Source organism: Lottia gigantea (genome assembly GCF_000327385.1).
Source record: "Lottia gigantea unplaced genomic scaffold LOTGIsca_7, whole genome shotgun sequence".
In the NCBI taxonomy this organism is placed as follows: Eukaryota; Metazoa; Mollusca; class Gastropoda; family Lottiidae; genus Lottia; species Lottia gigantea.
In genome coordinates this window covers 4,235,083-4,258,695 of record NW_008710370.1, presented here as the reverse complement: position 1 = coordinate 4,258,695, position 23,613 = coordinate 4,235,083, and the positions used below count along the sequence as shown (strand labels likewise).

Here is a 23,613-nt window from a genome sequence, read left to right as displayed (position 1 = left end):
TTAGAAAATATTGCTCTGTGGAATATGTTGGCAATGCTTTGTCCCCAGTTACGGGAAAAATGGCGGAAATTCTTTCAGCGATCCATGCGATTCTTGGGTGCATATATCTGTTTAAGATGTCTGTCGTCCTTCTATCTTCGGGCAAGAGTGACCGAATGTAGGTGTGTTGACGCACGGAAGCCGAAAGTAAACGGTAAATATTAAAAGGCTGCTGTTTTTCAACATGATTAAATACAGTAGCCGATCGCTTTCTCGGTACCTAACCCTCAAAGGACTGAAACGACCGCTTCAAGTTTTTCTCCTGAAGATAAAAAATAGTGCAGGTCGCAGGTTATTGCTTATTTTCGCCATCGGGATCAAACCAATCCTTGGAGAAACGGCCTTATAAGCAAAGTTAGAACGTCGATTCGTCTTGTATTCATGATCAATTTGTATGGATTCAATCGGGTCCACAGAAGGGGAAGATATGATTCTAAACGACAGTCGGAAAAACCAAAAAATCATCGCGGACCAGATCTGATTGAAAATAGTGTAAGCGTGATTAATGTAAATTTCGGTGGTTTGTATGTTCTTGATTCTGGTGCGAAATGCAACAAGATTAGATACAATCTTGTGCTCACAGTTATTTGATGTGAGAATATTGCATTTTTTGCTAGGTTGCCTTTTTCTATGTGTCTACAACATGTGTTAACAACATTATATCATCGTGTTGGTTGGTCTGTGTTGCAATTCATAGAAAAGAATAAAGCAAACGAGATATAACTACAATCAGCATTTTGAAAATTGTTGAATAAGTTTTTAAAACTATTTCAGTTAAGACGTGTGATGAGGCTGCCTCCATTGGTGTGTATGGTGGTTCGAATCTGGTGGTGAAGCCAATAGCCACTAATAATACAGTCATTGTTAAATGTGAATATAATGATGGCAACTATTGGACTGTTATAGGTTGGTAAGGTTAATACATCATGTTACATTTGTAAGGTAGTTTAATTTAATAGCCCTATATTGTGTACAATTTTCAATTTAATTATTTCAAAATTTGGACACCTTTGTTAAGAATTACCCCATTTTTACCCATGATTCTTCTCCAGATTCAACATGGAACAATAATACCAAATTACGAGGTCATGAGGCTACACGAAGTGGTGTATACGATGTGAATTATTCTATTGGTTTAAACTATATTTCTGCCATTGCTGATTCATCTACGTACTGTGAACAGTATATGAAAGTTATTTGTCATGATTCGAGTTTAATGAGAGACAATGGTTGGAGAACACGTGATGGATCTTTGGCAGATTATTTTTTTGGTGGTGTTAAAGGTCAAATGAACTGTGCTTGTAAGTTAAATAACTCGTGCTATGGTGGTTCTAGCTGTAATTGTGACGCCAATGACAAAACTGAAAGACACGATGAAGGATTTTCTTCATATAAAGATGATTTACCAGTTACTGCATTTTTAAATGGAGATACAGGTATGAATCTTAACACAGGAATATCATTTTTACTTCAGGGACAATTGAATATAAAGTTGTTTAAGGTGGCCTACGTAAGTTGCTTTGTTAAAGCGCCCGGATATTTGTCAAAACTGAAATGCATCTGCTTCACAATGAGATGATCTTATGAATAAATCATAGATTCTTCATTTTCTTTTAGGTCACTTTAACGAATACTTCTATGTTCATATAAGTAGCTTAAGATGTAGAGGAATTTCACCATGAAGAAAATGAAAACTTAAAACTGAACAGAAATATCAATCCCTATTCAACATTGTCATAAATTACTAAGGTATCAACTGTAAAAAGCTTTACACAAGACCTTTGAGCGATCAAAAATTTTCAAGAAGGCTTACGCAAGAACATTTAAAAGTATATTTTCGGTTACTGTGTCGATCACCTGCCTTCCTAAAAAAGGTAGGTTGGCAATGTACATGGAAAACAGCAAAGAAACAAAAGCATCAATTATGCTTTCAGTGAACGGCAACATGACTATTGTCCGAGTTACCGTTTGATACACACTGAAGGTAGGCTTGTAGCTACTACCAATGTTAGATCGAACTAATCAGCGGCGACCATTGTACGTTCAATTTACCATGACTTGCCCCAACGACAAAACAAAATTGCAGATCTCTCTAAGAGAAGATCTAATTCATTCAGTTCATCATTTAGAATCATTTGCGAAGGGTACGGTACGTGATTTATTTTTAGAGCCATCATACAAAAGATCATTTTTATCTTGTTATATTGACCTTCATTTATTGCACAGTTTCAGATAGATGTCTTTATATCCCCATATAGTTAATATTTACAAGTATAATCACATAATTTGGCGATGCTGATTCATCACGACTATCTGAAATGAAATACATTCATTTCCATATATATTCAAATTTCCTTTCTTCTGGGTCCCATATGAAGAAACAAGAAATAATTCAGATACAATTTTTGCAGTCCATAACCTCAATAAGAATTCGATATGTACCCTAATAGATAAATATGTTTACTACTTTGCACCGCCTACAGTCAGTTTCTTGTTATACACATGGGATATACAGTATCATCGGATGTTATAAAAGTTTGAAATTAAAGTACCTCTGTGACCGTCTTGTCTAGTTACAGTCATCAATCTATTTGAATGTAAAATATATCTCTTTATTTGCTAGCTTAAGTATGCATGTTTACCAAGTTCTCTAACGTCGGATGAACTGTTGCCAAGGGTGTGGAATACATTTATATTTAATGAAGACAGCATTTTAAGCTTTTATCTTGGTGGATAATCCATACTTCTATTTATCTTACGTTAATGTACTGGAATATCAAAGATTTTATTAATTATTTAAGCTAATTATTTACTCGTATTGCTATTCAGCTGTTTGTTAGACATTATTTTGATTTCATTAGTCATTATTCAAAGCTAGATTACTATTACATGATTATAGCTATCATAAGTGCACAAATATTATTTAGTCCTTATTAAATATAATGTAGTCTTTCAGGCAGGGTAGATATATGGTGTAAATGAAGTGTATTTATTGAAAAGCATATTTATCAGATATGATTTACGGTGTAAATAAATTATATAGATATGATATGGTGTAAATAAATTATATAGATATGATATGGTGTAAATGAATTATATAGATAAGATATATGGTGTAAATAAATTATATAGATAAGATATATGGTGTAAAGTATATTTATGAGATATTAGGTGTATATGAACTATATGTAATCGTCCTCTAAAGTCGATCTGAAACACTTTTTTTGATCGGCAAGTTTGTCATCCTGGATCACTTTTCTTTCCCGAATGTGTCTCAACTGGATCACATACGTTTCTCGCGCAATCGACACGTTCCCAACATGATGTCTGTCGTCCTACCACCGATCGTCGAGCGAGAGTAGCAGAATAAAGGTGTCCCAAGCCTAGCCTACGGATGTTCTTTTGTCGACCAGTCAGATACTCTGGCTCAAAGATTGGATTCATCAAGCACTGAGGATCTTTCGAGCAGACTTCAAAATTTCCATTAATATCATTTTTACCGGAGAAGCACATTCTCATTCAAACAAAATCGCAATTAGCACAATGAAAAGCTAATTTTCGTAATGATTAAAATTGAGCAAAAGAAGTAACCTACTAGCAGTAATTGGCAAACGACAGCCTTTCCTGGAGCAGTGGAGATCATCGACTATTTCTTTTAATCTAGCTCTTTTCGTCAGCAACTTCCTTTGTAGTTAATCATGGATAACTGGTTGTATCTCATGATAAGGTCAATAAAATCCCTGCCTTCTCCAGCACTGAGATTTTGTGACATGGACATAAGATGCATTCGATGCCTAAGGCTTCTCAGAATACACCTTTTGTTCGTGGCACGAGAGGGCATGATTTTGATTGGCTGGCGGTATCATTAAGAAGGCCGTCTTTAGACCCTAACTGAAGTGGCTGTATTAAAAGTAAAAGTTAATAAAAACGGAACGAAAGTTTGGTCCAATTTAAATTAGATTGGTATACAAACATACCTACATCATGATAGATCTAGTATGCCGGTGAAGTGAAATTTTTAATGTTGTGCCATATTGTTGATTACGGTAGCTCTGCGGTAAGACCGATTGGCGCGCTGCTCAAAATGCGATAAAGAGTGCGGGAGTGCGCAGACTACACGTCTTGACAATTTGAAATCATATGTTAAGATAATATTAATCAGCGAAATTCAGAGGGCATGAAGTAATGTAAATAAAAGCCTATACACATTACATTTAACCGATTGATTATCTCATCAACCCTGTAATCCATAAGGAACTCTTTAAGATCATTCCGTGTGTTTGTATTTTTTTTATATCCACTATAGTATTACGCACTTTTAAATCAATCACGCGTGACACAGTACGAACAATATGAACATGTAGTCGACAACAAATGACTGAAGAATTAATAATTGCAAGTTAGGTAATGAAGTTAGGTAATGAAAACATTCTATATTTGAATACTATTTATCGCACGCAGATGAGCATGTGTAACTTTCAACGCCATACAAATCTACGTAGACAACCATTTTAAATCACTACCTCGACTTTGATCGAATTTGTTTTACAAAAAAGGTTATTATAATTCAACTAAGCCTTCAAACAACATGTAAATGTCTGGCTGTGTGAAAATGTCTGTAAAGCCCGATATGAATTGATAAATTGAACAGCCACAAATATTCTGCCATTTTTCAAAATGGTGGCCCACACGAAGAGAAAGTTTTCTGATGCTGTAAGTTTCGCTGAATTAAAATTATAATTTTCAATTATTGTTTTAAAGGTTGAAACTGTGAGGATTATATACTGGAGTGATTACTGTGTCAACATCTGACGGAGAAACTTTCTTTTCAATGAAAACAACTGAAAATGGTTGAAAAAGATACTTTGAACATCATCGAACTAACCCAAACATCAACTCGAGGTGAAAAAAAATGGGCAATTGAAAATTTAAAATGTGGAGATGGGTGCACTGCTCAATTAACAGGCAAGATAGAACAATTACAAGTAGATGCACAACGGAGTATATGCGGAGCTGTGAGAGGGACAAACCATCGATTACTATATCAAGGAATTCATTCCATTGCAGGAAATGACAATGAAATAATGAGTCCTTGCGTACTTACTAATAGGCTTATATTCCTAAATGGATTACATTTTACTTTACGTAGCGGGAAGGAGCAAAGAAATTTACCCTCACTCCTGGCACGATTTACTTTATAATTTGAAGGGTACAGAGACGAATGTTTGTACGGACGATCGTTAGGGGAGATTGCCATGAGACGATATCGCCGTAGATGACGTATATACTTAAGTAATATGAGCAATATCGTGGGACAAATACCATTGTTCATATATTATGTTATATAGTTTATATCATCGATAACTAAACACCCATCTCAACAGACACAAGTGTAACTGTTGACGTAAACCGACTCTAAGATTGGTAGTCTATGTTCTGAATGATCAAATGGGTTAGAATTATACAGAAGATATTATATTTATGGGTTAATATGTTCGATCCTTTGAACAGATCGGGATATTAAGAGAAGACGGTTGGGTTTATTATGCTCATGATTATTTCCTTATGCACTGAACGTGTGATTTCTGCATATACAGCAGATTCGTGTTTGATCGAATTTATGTTGATAGTAAACTTACTAATTATTTTGAAACGACTAGCCTGGATTCAAAGTTTTGTTGCTCTAGAAGATGTCAGAAGAATGAATACTGTACAGGGTTTTCTTACTACACAACATCTTCAAAGCAATGTGAACTCTGTGACGAAGTTGTTTCGACTTCACAAACTGAATTTGCTGCTGGAACAGTGATGTACAATGTATCTAAAGGTCTGATTTTTTGTATTTCCTTTGCACTACCATTATGTTGGATCGATTATGGCTTTGCAGCGTAGGAATTCCCGTAAACATCTTGACACATGGTAATGGATTTACATAAGCTTTAAAGCTTGTTTCCAAAACCATATGTTTATATATATATGTATGTAATATTTGTAATCCTTGAATAAATATTGTTTTCAAAAAAAAAATCTTGACACATGCATTCCAAAACGGGCGTATTTTGGACGTGATCCACTATCTTTCATCACCTACATACAATGTTTTGTGAATTTGGACGAACTGATAAGGAGCTTTTGTAGTTGCACTATTCCCGATCATAAGGGTTAACATAGAGTGTCAATATTCGCATTGTCGCGAACTGCTAACGTTCTCACTTGATCTAACATACTAGGAAATAACAATAAAGGCGGAAGTGTTACATTCTGTTCAATTCTTGATATTATTCTTTGCAGTTTGTGGTCCACCACCAAGTATCCCAAATATCAATACTCAGCCCGCTGATCAAGAATATCTACCAGGTTATCTTATGTTGTATGACTGCCTTCCTGACTCCTATCAGAACTCGTCTATTGTCTGCTTAAAAGATGGATCATGGAACACATCGGCTGTAAGTTGTCAATACGGATCTGGACTTATTATAAAGAATAGATCTATTCTTCTGAATAGTTTTATATTTTTTTTAAAAAAGTTTTATCGTACTTTTTTGAGCCAAAAGTTTAAGTACGCGAAGCGAAAATATCTTTTAATCATTGAGAATCGTGTAATTGCATATAACAAAATTTTATAATGAAATGAAAATATTATGTGGTGCTCTGGAAAACTGGTGGCATTCTTTACCACCAGTTGCTCGTTATTTTGCTTTGCTCGGATAAGCATAGAAATATGCCTACGTAAAAAACAGACAGCACTAAAAATTCCGAATCATTACCAAAATATTGTAACTAGGATTTTCAACTTGGCCCTTAAAAGTCAAGTGAATTGATTTAAATCGGCGAAAAGTTTTCTCATTATCATCAAAGTCAAAACGAATTACCACTACTGTGATATCAAAACAACAACAACGGCAGAATATTGTCAATAAACATCACTAAAGCTTGTCAATAAACATTACTAATACATGTCAATAGACATTACTAATGCTTGTCAATAAACATTACTAATGCTTGTCAATAGACATTACTAATGGTTAGGTATGGAATCATATCAGGTACATTGTTTTATTTTTCACTTTGAAACTTGGCTCAAGTACCGATTTGACAAGTACCATATTGCTCTCACTCGACAGTTGACAATCATATACAGATTGTTTTGACTTTTGGTTTTAATCTTCATTGTAAGTCAAGGATGTTGCCTTATCATATTTTCTAATGATTTGCCGACTTTCATCACAGCCCGCTTGTGTCAAAAAGTAACACACTCTCAGTTCATTTTTGGTTTATTGCTGTATCAATATAATATATTGATTATAGTTGAGAAAGACATATCCGACTGCTACGGACATTACTCCATAAACATCAACTTGAATTATCCAATTATCACAAACATCGATTGGCATCAAACTAAACTAGAACTGTGATTCTCAGATCTATACATTAATTATCGCCGGAATTGTAAATTCGTTTCTCTATAAAAAAAAATTGTTTTCAATTGCATCCTTTTTACAAACAACATAAAAAAGAAACTCGAGGAAAATCTACGAATAAGCTCTACAAACCAAATTTGGCACATTATGCAAAAACAAATATGATATCATTCATTTTGTACACATTTGTATTTGGAAAATCATGTTTGCGCGGATATAATAACTAAGCCTAATTTATACACTTGGAAGACTTGACATCGAATGGCTCCATACTAGAAAAAATGGCTTATTCCTATTTCTTAATTCAGTAAACAGGTGGAAGTCTGGGGGACAAAATAGGGCTATAAGTGTTATATTATAGACATTTTCTTACAAGGACAGAAAACTCTCCACCACAGGAAGTACATAGGCGGGAAGTATAGCCCACAAGCACTAGTTATAAATAAGCCATAGTTAACCCAAAGGCAGAAGTAATGTTCACTTAGGGCCATACCACAAAAAGCATGGGCAAAAAGCTGATTTTTAAGGAACGCAAACTAACAAGCTTCTGTACATAGACATTGATAACACTCGTTACTCAGAACAAAATGAATCCTTGTGCCTAGCTTTGAATTGTTTTGCAATATGTAAGTATGGGCAATTTAAGTTTATAACCCGTTTTTTCCCATCAGTGCATGTGGCTCGATATATGACTATTGAGTCTTATTTTCGTTTCGATTTGGGCTACCAATTGGGATAAACAAAACGAGAAGTAGATGCTTATTAACATTAACAGTCTTTATATTGAAGGATTTCCAAATTAAGTTGAAAGAAATTGTACTTGATCCATGGTGATATATAGCCAACAAAGAAATAACGCTAATGATTTAACAATCCATTCTTCCTAAATAGGAAATATCTGCAATATGCATTGTCTGCAAACACATACTTCTCCGTACTTGTAATAAGTATTAGATATTTGTAGTTAAAGTTAATTCCAACGGTTAAATAACTTTCGAATTTACAGATTTAAATGGAGCTGTTTCCAATTTGTATGTAACAATTTGCAAAAAACATGAATAATCTTTTTAAAGGTTAAAAAATTACATAATCTCATTAATTCTCCGGCGCACTTACTCTGTATAAAGTACAAGACATTTGTAGTTGAACACGTAAGATTTAAAGAGATAAAACCATATTTGTTTTATCAAAAATTTATCAAAATTTAATGATGTGAATTTTTATAGCAAACCATCAGTGCCACATATCGTTTAAGAGAGAATTACGAATGCATTATAATAATGTAAAATATATTGGGTGTTGGGACTGGAGTTTAAAAAAAATTCAACTTACTCAACTCTATACCGTACATATTCATCAAAAATATGTAATGGCACGCAGCTTCCGTTTTGCTCAAGTTCGCAAACAAAGTGTCATAAGGATTGATTTGTTCTGATTGGCTGCAAACAAAGAGCCTAATTGAGGTAGGGGTGCACCAGAAAAACACTTTCATTGCGTACAAATGTGTATATTTACATGCTTTCTGAACATAGTACTCCAGATACATGTCAGATGAAATTCAAACCAAAAAATAAATTTAGTACCCTATATATAGTCCGATATATATAAATTTGAGGTTACAATATTCATTTTGAAAAGTTTAGTGTTCGTAAATACAGTATCATATAAATATCTAAACATAAAGGAACGTAAAAGACAAAGTTTTATAAGATGGAATTTCGGGATTAAACATGGAAGCAGATGGCAAATGAATTGCCGGTCTTAGTCCCGTTACCAATTTAAGAATAACATAAGTTATCTCCCTTGAACTGTCAATTTTGTATATTAATATTTTAGTGCTGGGTATCGTCAATCACGCCACGATAAGATACATATCGTGATATTGAATAATGGGATAAAAATTAATATTTTATCTTTAAGGTTTCTATATATATATTAATTCATAACTTTTATTACTGTGGCATTTGGTAATATAGCTGATAGACGTGGTTAGCACCCTCTGTCGAGTTTAAAAATTGTTATAGCATAAACAAACTTATAAAAATCCCCACTTTTTATGGAATGAAAGGTATCGTCAGGAACGATACACAACTTCCCGCTTATTATTACTCACATGAAGAATTAGACAAACTTTGTTCCCATTTAGTAATATGTCAAAGTTTGGTTTGATTATGCTAATCATCACCTATCCAAATATTTATATCGGGTTAGAATCTGTTTTGTTGTTTTAGGTCATAAGGAACATTGCAGCCCTGTGTATATTTTCTATTGTGTTATTGATCCGTACTGTGTCATACAAACAACGTTCAAATGGAAGTTTGCGCCAATAAAGTTTTTCTAATATCCACAAAAATTATTTGATTAATATTTACAGAACTTTAAGGGTCTGTTATCACTCATAATGTAGACGTATGGCTAACTCACTGGGGTTACCTCAGATTAACACGAATCTTTAACGTTTTCTCAGCTTTATTAATATCTAGCATTAAAAACACCCTGTAATAATAATATATACAATTAATAATAATACAACATAATTTAGACATACAGAACATTATTATTACAATAAACTTGAAAATCAAAACACTATGCACATAATTAATAACAAACCTTATCAAATATATATATAAAGATACAATGATTGGATAATAGTAAAATTATACTAACCCAAAGATGGGGTGTTTACTTAAGCTGATTACTATTAGAGATGTAACTTAGTTCTGTAAATTAAATGATAATTATATGATAAGTTAAAATGAAACGTTTTAATTGAACTGCATGATGTTATATATAAGTAAAACATTATCTCAATTACTCTGCTTGCAAATACAAATATAGTCACCCAAATATTACAATTACCCAAGATATTAACCCAAAACACACATACCTGAAGAAAGTTGCTCCAAAGATGAATAACTATAGATAGAATGAAGAAAACAGAGCTGCACTGTTCCTAAAGACTAAAACAAACCACTCTGTTTGGTATCTAAGGTCCAAGTGAGGCTATAGAGAGCAAAAGTGATGAAACTCACTGGCCTAAAGACAGTTCAGCCATTGTCCTGTGAGACCAGTTAAAGTTAAAGAGATAAGAGAGAGTAATAGTAAATATTAGTAAGGCCAATGTTTAGTAATTATGTGCTTTTAAAACTTACAGATGCATTATAAAACCAAACAACAATTTAATAAAATACCAAGTTTGTTTTAAAATGCACCCTATCACAGACGAAAAGTTTACTGATAACATCATAACCGATATAACGTTTGCACTCCGTCGGTTATCCAATCGATTGCTATAAGTTTGAAGAAAAGCTGAGCTCTGTACTATTGTTAATGAAAGAGTTGAAAGAAAAAAAAAGAGAGAAATAGAAGTAGGTGGCCAGAACATATAAAATGTCCCAATTATCTATTTAAAATGTCATTATTCCTTATCATTTGGAGATTCTGTTCAACTGCAATATTATCGTGGAAATACTTAAGTAAAACTGTTAATTTGGCTTTTATTTGATAAATTCTTGACCTATAAATGAAAAATTTTGCATGTAAAAGAAGCCATTACTTCTAAGGAATGAGGGCCAACCATAATAGTTTCTAAAGTTCAAATAGAATATTGTATTATCATTAATAGTTTTCCTCAGAAATTTAACGAAAGCACAGTCGAAGAAGAGATGTTGTAAAGTTTCAGGTCGATGTTGGCAAAAAGAGCATAAATCTGATGAAAAACGTGTATAAGGAGGTGACGGATAGTCGAAGTGCTTTGTCATATTTTAATGCCCTTTAATGGCTCAATTGGAAAGTATCAATGCATTTTCTAGAATTTTCATTTGATACAAAAACTGTCAAAAATCAGTTATCCCCTATTTCTACATAAATCTTGGGTTTATTTGGTGAACCTATTATAAAAGAATATTCGCACTGGGTCAACGACATTATTTTGGTTAAATTGTGACGCAAATAACTTACATTTAATGAATACACAGACGATAATTATATTTCACTAGATACCATATTCACTTAAAACTTTTAAACAAATAAATGACGATAAAAAAAGGGACTATTCAAATAGAAATCGCGTTAAAACCGTCGATGCGGTTCATATTCATGATGAGGGAACAGATTAAATGGTAAAAAATGAAAAGGAAAATTCCATTTTGAAGCATTTCCATTATGGAAAAGGATATAACAGCTTTTTATAAAAATAAGTGCAAAAGTGCATTTTGGTTAAATCATTTGATGGACATATACAAAGAAATCAGTAATGTGTACAAAATAGTACGAATGTTCCAGGCACGCAAAGTCTACTAGATTTACATTTTTATTTTATTAATAACCATAATTATAAGATTGTTTCATAAGATTTTTGAGTCCTCAAAATGTTTGAAAACGACTGTTCGTGATAATTTCATTCCAATATTTCATGTCGACAATCTGTTGTTATATTTTTATTTTTACGATAGTAGGGATCAAATTCAGACCTTAACATGAATATCTGAAAGGGAAATAATCTATAAATTCGTGGTATTTTATTGGGTCTCCATTTACAAAAGAGTAGGTAAGAAAAAGTAATTAAGATACGCCATTCAAATTTAAATTACATTATTCGGGGTTGTTATAAGTGGGTTAAAACGGTTTCGAATAGTGAAGAATGGCTGATGATTAACATATAGATACCACAGCGATAGTTATTTGATACATCAAGATATGAAATTTGAACTTGATGAATAGATGGAGGAAACGACTCAGCTGGTCCATTAATAGTTTACTTTTAAAAATTTTTGATTTTTTAAGAGGACAAACCTAAACTGCGATATAACCAGTTATTTTAAGATGAGTATAAAAGGACAACTGGTGTTAAAATTGTTCACACTTTTGTTTACATAACTGCTCAGAATGCACACTGCAATTTTTAAATTTGTCACCATTGTATATAGGTCTGAATACTTTTGATGAAGTTGGATGATTATGCATGGAATTCATTGTAGTGTAACAGTCTACTTCCCATGTTATAAGACTCTATTTCTCGATACATAGGGGTTACAGTGACGATCAGGCAACTCGATTTTCAACTGTTGACGGATTTTCAACATGCAGGCCTTTAGCAAACTTGACTTCATCTAAAATCTAATCGGTTGATCGAGATAAAAGATAAGGCCTTAATATTTGGACCTTATGATTATAGAGATATAAGACATTTTCCCACAAAATTAGCTTCATATCTTGAAATACGCAGCCTTTTTCTTGTAAAAAAAATGCAATGTCGAAAGTTATTATAATTAAACTTAAACGGAACAAATGATGAATATGTGATATCAATTTAAAAGTATTTAGTTCTTTTCGCCTCTTATGTAAAATATCTAAAAACTTACTTAATCGAGTCATTGGTGTGATGACATAATCATCATTCTGTAGGATCAAATGATGAATATTCTGTCTATATTCACCACAAACCGCCTTAATTAGCTTCATATCTTGACATAAGCAACATTTTTAATTAAACTTAAAGGGAACATGGTGTCCACGATAAAATCGTCTAGTGGGATATCGTCTAGACGTATTTCACCCTTATTATGTCTCAGCTCATCTCCGAGTGCAAACTTTCTCGGCTTGGTTGGTTAGCTTGGAATTTGCTTGAATTGTTCAGATTATGACAAAAATGTGAACATTGGCAGACCTGTGAGTTTTTATATGCTCATTTCATGAAAGATAAACATGTTGGATTTCAAAATCAGACAAAATTGGTTTGATCAATTGGTCAATATATTAAGAAGGAGATTGGATTTCCAATGCGCATCCTGTTTTCACATTCAACTTTAGGAAACACGTCATTTCACTAATATGTCAACCTGTGATATAAATTCAAACTGTCAACAATGTTTTATATTATTTATGTAAAACCTGTGTTCATAAAATGATGTGAATCAATCGTTATTCGATATTTGTTTATTTGTAATTATGGTATACTTAGAACAGAAAATATGTTCAAATTTACGCACACAATTACTGTATAATAGATCATAATAAACGCAATAAATCAAATAATTTATATCTCTTTTTTTGATTCGAACACCTTTCGTTCTGACCGTTCGAAAATATGGATTGAAACCCATATCAATGGCCAGTTAATACTTAATTTTTAGATGAGAGTTTTGCTCGCCGATACCGATACGTAATGAAAAACATAATAACTGCATTCGTACTGACTACGAAAACAGTTGTGATATTAGTCAAATTACAATTTATTATGTAATGTAATAGAATTTTGCTCGCCGATATCGATACGTAATGGAGTTTTACGAAAGACATAAATTAATTGCATTCGTACTAAGAACTAATTGTGATATTAGTAAAATTACAATTTCATTATGTAATGTAACGTATAATCTGAATCATTTTATCAAATTTCTTCATGGTTCAATACTCCCGTCACTACCGTGAGCTCAGAAAATTTCTTTTTCAAAAATAGTCAGATTCAAATTTTAGCTTTCAAATCATTTGTCATAGAATGTCTTCAGATCCAGTAAAGGTCGAGACCTTATTTATTTTGGAAGGTTACAAGCTTCCTTTTTTTACGTTCCAATGCATAATCCCCATTAGCCAGGCAGCTGTAAATTTATTTGTTAAGAAAAATAAATCGTGACTTTCAAATCAAAGAAGATTCAACATATATTACAGTAAAACGATCTTATGCCTATGTTCACTGACTTTCAAACAGATTGTTATCTTGGACTAATAGCGGGACCCACCCAAAAAACTTTTATAAACAGTCGGAGCAGAACGCCAATTGGTGACAATACACGTTATGTATTTTACAAAGCTCAGATTCCATGTTAGGGATTAAAACTATGTCCAACTATTTCATCAAATCTTTGGTTATATTGACAAAGCAATTAGGTTATGACACAATAAATGTTACAATATGCCAAAATGAATTTTGAAGGATAAACCCAATTAAAAATGAAAAAAAAAACCAAAATTTACATAACTTACATGCTCTTGAAAATGCATTCAATTTTTTGTTTTTAAATACTGTATAACGTTTATAATGATAATGGATTGTCACGATCTTTGGTGAAATAGTTCATAATCGCTCAAGGATATACACTAATATACAAAAAATATTTAATGAGTTTTTATCAATAAAATCTCTAAACATTTTTTGACGTTAAACGATGTAGAAAGTACAATTATTGACAGGGATAATGAAACTTTAAGAAATTGTTCCATGTGAACAAGAAGGAACCTGATCAAATACATTAAAACAGGACAGGACAGTTTAAGTCTACGGATATGATATAGTGAATATTGGAACCATTAAAGATCCATTCTTTCGTTTCAACTCTACTTTTGCTTCAAATTTTCTGCGTTGATCAAAATGTATTCGCGCGTAGGTCTACTTATTTTTTAAATTATCGGGTTTGATTTTTCATAAACATGAGTTTTGGCTGTCATGTACCTTAAATAATAAAATACTTATGATTCCTGCTATGACATACCTTGCAAAAAAACCCCACTGCATAAACGCTCTTAGAATCTATACCACAACTTTGGTAAATTTCGCTCACCGTCGAAATTTGAGCCTTCGAATCCAGGTGTGTTCAGAATTATCCGCGTTTGAGAGTTAAAATGACGACTCGTCTTTTATTGTGACTCTGTCATATATGGAAATACAGAAATAGAAAGGGAAATTCATAGTCTTAGGTGCTTTTGAAGAATTTATGCGATTTTCGCTCATTTCTAGTACTTCTAAAGACTATTTACATATGTTCAAGACAACCGAATCAACCCCCGAAAATGGCGAATTTGAACGAGCTATTGAACAGTTCAACCTCAATTCAATTTCTTTTCGACATACTTAGCTGAGTTTGAATGGCATACCAACGACAAGATCGGTTTGGGGCAATTTCCTTTGTATGAAAAATTCTATTGATATAAATGTTAGGCGTGATATACTCGAAATAATTTTATAGACTTCGTTGGAGTATATTAAGTATATGAAAACATTAAGCATTAGGTAGACAGCAATACGAAATATCGTGTCAAACTAGCGGTTTGAGACAGGCGACAACAATGAGCAACCTTAGAAATTTAAAAAACAATAAACATTTAATTTCCTGCTTCATGAGTGATTTATCTGGTTGCTCCGCTTTCCTGTGAACACATTTTCAAAAATTAAATAACATGTTCAATTCCCATTTTAAATCCTGGGAATCAATTGTATTGTATACATTATTGTATGTTGTCAAAAAGTAAATTCAAACATTAGTCACTGAAAATACAACTATAAAAATAAAAATATGAATTATAAGACAAGATTTTGAAATTTCCTCATTTTTGATCGAAAAGGACACTTTAATTCTGACTAAAGATTTTTTAAAACTATGCTGCTTTGATGTCATTTCTTTCACATTTCTGTGCTCAAAAGAATTATCAGTCGGAATAAATGAAAAATGCAGCTGCAGATAAATTATGATTGAATTAAAAACCACCAATTGGATTACTTTTCTGCAGTAGGTAATAGGTAACTTGAATGGTGGCAATGAAGTTTATCTTGTTTTTAGCGCAGTCGTATTAAATTAAACCAAACTTCCTTTTATTGCACACGACGTTTCAACAATCTACATTGTCATCTTCAGGTGAAGTGAGGAAATATGGTACAAGAAGTTATATATATACACAAAAATATAACAATAGCAACAATTAATTAGGCATTAGGAGTGGCAGTAAAGATGACAATGTAGATTGTTGAAACGTCGTGTGTAATAAAACTAAGGAGTAGTATACCATAAAATTGTGTTCCGTTATTTAAAAATTGTTATGAAATTAGTAGAGAGTCATGGTAAGCTTAGATAATGTTTCAAAACAATTGCGTCAGATCATGGGTGCAAGTTGAGTCGACCATAGCAACAAAACAAGGATTTTAATCTGTATTAATGCATCTATTGCAATATTATATTCAAATGAAGGTAACAGTGGAATACCTTCTGTTGGTTGTATAGCCATCTCCCAACGATTATTAGTATGGCCAATCATTCAACTGGAAAGAAAGATAAATAGTTCAAGGACATCACATCAGACAATAAATACATCACTTACTATGACACACAGAAAAGATATTTTGATATGTATGGAATTTATTTTTTTCAAAACACACCTGTAACATGCTTTCCTAAAGTAGTATTGGTATATTACACATCTAAATTCAAAGGATTTTTTTTCAGAATATTGGGAAATTAAAAACGATATTAACTACTTATTAGTATCAAGGACAAAGTCAAGTGTCAATGGCAATGATGGTAATATAGATAGCAAACAAGATTTACTACAAAAAATTAATCACGGAACTTTAAATTCGTCGTCAAGCCGTTATTTCTTTTGTTCCCATTTGTAGTGTATGTTGAGCAGCTATGAAAGGTGTGCGCCGGGCAGGGTATGCTTACTCTTCTAGGCACTTGATACCATATTCATTATGAAATACTTACTTACTAATGATTTATATACTTCCTCATGTGAAAATTTAATTAGCTGCTACCAATATTTCGTCGATATGTTGTTACTGATTTCGGGTTTCGTTAAGCGGTTCGGATCGTTAGTACTTGGTTAATTTATTAAAACGTTGGTTTTAGGTACGGGGACCAAAACAAGCACCACCAGTCCCAAAATGTCCCGAGTCCACATACACATGTATTGTGTTCTAGTTAGCCCAGCATGCCTAAAACAAACGTTGTTTCTGGCGAAAAAGGGACAAAAATGGTCACAGCACGATGTCTGTCATACCACGCTCTGGGACAATTTTCTGTCATCGTAACAGCGCATTAATTACGCCCCTCCGTTTTGACGGGTGTTTGTCTTTCAGAGCGTTATTGACATTCTGCCATTATTAGCGAAACTCTGGACAGTCAGCTGGTAAAGCAAAATATTAATTCGTTATGGCCATATATTGGTAAAAGGAGAAAATCTGATCTTCATTCTACGTCAACATACCAAGTTTTATGAAAATTGGGTTAAAAAACTAGAAGAATGGTTTTGAAGGTTTTCGTATGGATCTACGAAATTTAACAAATCGGTGGGAAAACGTACAATCTATAGCATGTTCCGTCTTCAACTATCATCAAAGTCGAATACACTATGGCCTGCCAGGAACATGTTGGTCATCGTGTTCAATGGTCATTGTCCAAAATTCAGAAAATACTGTTTCCTACAGCTTCTCTAAAGACGTAAGCATGTTCAAGGACGTTTTATCTTTTTCCCCCATTGGTGTATATTCGTCCTACTTATTTTTGTACACTAATGACATACGTACGAGCAGCGGAAAGAATTGCGCAGTTTGAATTTTTGCTGTTTGCTTACATCTTGTTGATTTAAATCATGTTTTCTATGTACATCGTCTAGTTAACCTCTGCTGCCCGAATTAATTTCCGAGTTCATGTAATTAGTACAAACTGCATGTAATTTGGTTTAAAAATTGCCCATACACAATACCCTTAATAAGAGATTAGACAATTCATGGGGTATATTTTAATCTTAAAAATCCACATTATAATTTGATACGAGTATTATAGTGGCTATACAATAATTTGCTTGGATCTAGTTAAAAGTAAAATAGGGTATTAGGACCCGCGACATTGTCTTTGTATAGAATTTCATATTATGCATATACAATAAGATTATCATAAGGTGTGGTTTAGTAGGTTAATCCAGATATGTATTAATCCTAAATGCGATCACGGTATTTTCAGCCTGTAGGCTGAAACAAATTTGTTTTTTCAATGTCTGTTTATACGCGTGGTTTAATTTCAACCATGTGGAAAAAATACTTGACCAGTACTTCGCGGATTAGAACAATTAAGTGGGGAAGGGTTGTTGAAATCTCTCATTCATTTCTGGACACATGAAACTGTTACATTTGAATGCTCCAATGCATAAGGGATTTTAGCAGTGAACATATACTACGTTGTTCAATTTCAAAAAAAAAACGCCGTGGATCCGCTTCAGTGCCTCTTGTGATTAATTTTCCATATTGTGTTACGTATATTTTACGTTTTAAACGAGAAATTTGATAAATGATTTCAGTTGACTGAGAATCGTTGGGCTGGTCCTAACGAAATTTTTCGTCTTGTGTTCGTAAAGAACTTTGGAATCTGTGTAGAGTAATTTTCGACATTTGAACTTGTTACGTTAACATTTTAAAATGAGGAGTAAGTATATTTCATTACTCTATAATCTAATTTATTGTAAATATGAGCTTAATCTATATGCATTATGGATTGTCTTTTTGATTACACTCAAAGAAATATTCTATATCACGATAGCTGATCTGAATTTAATCCCTTGTAAAATTATTATTTTAATTTTTTGAATTTATGAAACCATAAATATAGAATATAAAAATTAATGAATTTTGGCTAACTATTTTTGGAAATAACTTGAGCGACTGTTCAAATGATGTCATTTCGGCACCCTTTTAAAAGAGCTAATACCATTATATCGATATTATTATGTTTGGTTTTTACACTTATACAAAATACAATTACATGTATAACTTAATATCTCGGAACCCAGTTTTTTTTTTTCGCTTTAATGTATTGATCGACGATTTTATTTAATCCCTTATGGTCTAATTGAAAATGCTAGCGGGCAATAGATGATGTTGTAACTTATTAAACACTTTGATAATACTTAGCAAAAATACGAAAATATCCGTTGATGTAACACAAACTGGCTACAGAAACCAAATCAGTACGCACTTTTACAGTGTGAAATTCCAAAGCGGTAAAGTTTAACTTCAACATTTTAGACATTTTAGGCCAAAGCAACTACTGATATTAGACGCAAGAAAGACAAAATTTGTGTAACTTTCATTCTGAAACCGCCAGGATGGCAGATGGTGTACCGGTTTTAGAGATAAAAAAAATTTTCAGAAACTTTGTTTTTATATTGCGCACCTTCCAAAATTAATCTCGTTCGGCTAGTTGTCAGAGTGGGCTGCGAACACAGAACAAATGGACTGGAGGCACTTCCTGTGTCCCAGACAACACGTTTGGTCATATCTGTTGCAGCATTAAATACTTTAAGGTGAAAATATCTGCATTAGTGGTAATCATGTTTCTGGTGAAGAGAATCATATCGGTTTTAGGTCGGGGGGTTTCCGAATTCCGCGGTGTAGCGGTAAAGATAGGAAGGGCAAAAGGAAAACGCGTATAATCGTATGCCTGTATTGTTTTACAAATATACGGTTAGGTCCAGTCTAGATATTTGATACAATGTGGTCAATCCCGTATATTGGTATACATTATATACTGGTGACCTTGTCGGTGGATGAAGTTTAAAAAACGATTGAAATCCTACGAGCCTTGGATTGACTGCACCCCTCAATGAGATGCAATATATAAACATGAAAATTTAAAAACAAGATTGATGGTTGCTTGCAGTTTTGTGAAGAAATTTTCTTCAAAAGCCAATCATATGAATCTTAAAATGAGATTTAACGCAATTTCAGTGATGAACTTTAAAGGCTGCATGATCTATAGTTTTTACTTAAATAGACAAAAAGAATTCTCTAAGCCTCATTTATCAATCCCAATTACTCCAAAATACCTATCCACATTTTGACCTCAAACAATATAGCATGGTCTACCGAGCTCCGTAATGGTCCCGGTTTTAATTTGAAATACAATACTGGATGTGTTCAGTTGTTTCGTTAAATCTCTGAGTTCTGCTTGACCGACTGGCCACTCTTCCGATCGGTCAAAAGGTGATAAACAAGACCACTAGCAAAAATATGATGACATTAGGGATACATAAACAAATTAAACATTGATTAACAAATATATTAGTTTATTTTGTTTAGACTGAACGTGTGAACCTTGGGCGTGCGATTTACCAATGTCGTCGAAAAATTAATATTTGATTGAGGCTTCGGTCGCACAAATTAATCAAAACAACTAAAAGAAAAGCGTAAAATTACTGTGGAAACATTTATGTTAGGGAAGAAATGCGTAGTCGCGTGATAAGAGAGTGGTTTATGTGGATAAAGGTGGTTATATTAGCAATATTAATCTATGATTTACAAGTTACACATTTACACATGGTAAACGAAGATTTCAGAAACAAGCCAAAGCTTATATTTATCCGTTAACGATTCATTACAATTACAAATTATACAAGTATATAGTAGATTGTGTTACATTTAATGAGTGAAATATTCATTTATGTTGTAAAAAGTTATAATCCCCCTCTCTTTAAAAAGTGTACAGCTGTAGAGAAAAAGTCAGTCGGAAGATACAATAACACACACTTCAAATTACGGTAGATCAGCCGAATAAGTGTCAAATTCTGTATATTGGTCATTTGAAATAAATACATTATGTTATATTCTGCACTTCACTTCCATCGATATTCATCTATAATTTCATATCTCTGATTTAATCACATGTAGGTGAGGGGCCGTATCGTCTGTATTCAGATAGTTGATCTTTACTAATAGGTCCGTAACATTGAAACATCCAGAACAATATTGACTTCATTCCCACTTAAGAAATGCTGGAAAATGCCATTGAATATGATGCCTATCTGTTCTAGTTGCAAAGTTATAGGCAAAATGCTGAAATACCAACTTGCTATACTGAGGTGTACACTTTTTGTGTATTGATTAGTTGATTTTTTAAGAGATAACAATGTATTCCCAAGGAGTTTTTAAATTGTAGTTTCTCAATCTCCATTATTTTAAATCCCCAAATATCTTCAAGGAATTTTTAAGCCGGCTTTACCGGCTTCTGGTTTATATTTTACGGTATTGAGGATAGTAAATCAGTAAGATTCAGAGTTAACCCGTTTAAAATCCCATCAATTCATTGGGACGGAAGGTATAGCGTTAAACTCAATAGAAAATATTTTCTGTCTACTGAACTCGAAGTGATGGAATTTTGATACCGCCTCTCCTGAACTATAACCGGCATATAAACATAACATTCAATGGACATAATAATATGAGATCAATGAATGAAATATTTTGTAAGATTATTAAATAACTTGATCGTATTGATATAAGGATTTTACATTACTAGTAATATCATTACAACAGACAAGTCGATAATAAGCCGAGGAAGGGTGTGTTTAAAAGAAATAATCCTACTTGACCTAAATTGGCACAACCCCGTCAAATCGATAACAGTACCACAGTGGTGTGCCTAGTTGACATTACATTTTTTATACAAAACTACTAATGTTAATGCCTAGCTTTCAGTGTCGTTGCAACATTGCACATGCCTTATAAATTCATATTAGTTTGTGTATGCCTATTATGTCGTTCATTTAAGACAGTGCGATATAAGATGACGAGGACGTAACTAAAAAGTCTGTGCTCATTGTGTCAATTTTGGTGAATATACCTTCGACGAATTACTCAAATTGAAATTAATAAAATACTTCAAACTCGATTTTCTATCATTTTTATATGTATCGAGGTCACTGATAGCATCAATTTGCGCCATTCCAATATTCAGTCATACGTCTGTGGTTCCTGCAGTTCACAAAAAAACAAGTGTTTGACAAATCGCAATAAATGCACAATTTATGTCCCTTCGCAATTTAGTGGAATTACAGGAACCACAGACATCTGACTTAAAATTGGAATGGTGCAAATTGATGCTATCAGTGTCCCCGATACACATGATTTAGAAAACTTTCTTTACAATCTTTTTCAGGACAATAGTCTAGAAATTTAAGCATAACATAATGAAATAACATATTGACTATGTGGATGAAATATACTTTTGAAGAAATTCGGGGCGAATTGATGTTTTTCCTGCTGTTGAAGCCCTAAATATATTGGACAAGGTTGGATCAACTAAGTTGACTGAGAATTACTTTCTACTTTAATTAATCACGATTAAGTAATTCGAATAACATACAAGAATGTTAATAAAAGCACATCATATAAAACACATCCATAGTACAGAGTATATGAGTGTGGCAATGGAATGCATTAAGTTACAAGAACAGGTGTGTCAAGAAACATGAACTTTTAATGATCTCTTATGTATATGACACACGCATATGGATATTGCATCTATTCACCATAAATCACTAGTTATAAAAAATAAAGAGAAAAACAAATATCGCTCCTGAATCCTAACTTAAAGGGGAATTATGTTTTTTTTTTTTGCGTAGGACAAAAAATATTTGTTCATATTATGAAAACTATACACCAAAATCTATAAATATGTGCTTTAAAGAATTTGAAAGTTTTAACTCTGTAACGTCAAAATCCTTTTAAAAGATTTACTTTAACTCAAAGGGACATTCCGACTTTTTTTTGTAGGTCGAAAAAGTTTTTTTGTGAAAACTATACACACAATCTTGTGAAATGTGCCCTTTAACGTACCTGAAAGTTTTAACCAAAAAAATCCAGCCTGTAATTTTTAAACGCCAAAAATATTTAAAAACATTACGTAAGGTTTTTAAGTTTGTTATGCTTTAGAAATAGTTTTAAGTAGAATTTGCGACGTTTTTGAAAATGAAAACCTTACACAAAAAACGAAATGCCCCTTTAAGTTCGTTATGCTGTTTTGGAGATGGTAAAGATAGCTTGCCAGGCAAGGTAATATACGCCCACTGGCAGCTTTGATTTTAAATAAAAACATTTGGCAGTACAGTAACAATTACCAGTATGTGCCTTCTTGGGTGTTTCTGTGCTAAAAATTGAACGCGTTTTCAAGAACAAGGGCAATAACTCATACTAAATAGTTTTTGATTTTTCTGATTTTCAATAGGGTTTATCCTTGGGTGATAACAAACACTCATGCCAAGTTTCGTCAAAATCTGCCAAGAACTGTGCCTTCTGGAGTGTTTACGGGCTAGAAATTGAACGTGTTTTCAAGAACAAGGGCAATAACTCATACTAAATATTTTTCGATTTTTCTGATTTTTAATAGGATTCATCCTTGGGTGATTATGAACACTCACACCAAATTCCGTCAAAATCCATCAAGAATTGTGCATTCTACAGTGTTTACGAGCTAAAAATTGAACGCGTTTTAAAGAACAAGAGCAATAACTCATACTCAATATTTTTCGATTCTTCTAATTTTCAATAGGGTTCATCCTTGAGTGATTACGAACACTCACACCAGGTTTTGTCAAAATCCGTCAAGAATTT

The 23,613-nt window shown here is 32.9% G+C and overlaps 2 protein-coding genes across 2 annotated transcripts; both read left to right on the top strand.

The window, feature by feature from the left end:
* Positions 1–1,270: 1,270 nt before the first annotated feature.
* Positions 1,271–1,480, top strand: LOTGIDRAFT_80017 (hypothetical protein; the record flags this gene model as incomplete). The annotated part of the gene is made up of 1 exon (XM_009065354.1): positions 1,271–1,480. A coding segment is annotated over one exon (210 nt), but the record flags the coding sequence as incomplete, so codon positions are not given.
* A 3,406-nt stretch (positions 1,481–4,886) lies between these two features.
* On the top strand, positions 4,887–8,746 carry LOTGIDRAFT_155166 (hypothetical protein; the record flags this gene model as incomplete). Its single annotated transcript, XM_009065665.1, has 3 exons — positions 4,887–5,040; positions 6,331–6,485; positions 8,687–8,746. The coding sequence occupies 3 exons, from the start codon at positions 4,887–4,889 to the stop codon at positions 8,744–8,746; spliced, it is 369 nt and encodes a 122-aa protein (XP_009063913.1).
* Between the last annotated feature and the right edge of the window lie 14,867 nt (positions 8,747–23,613).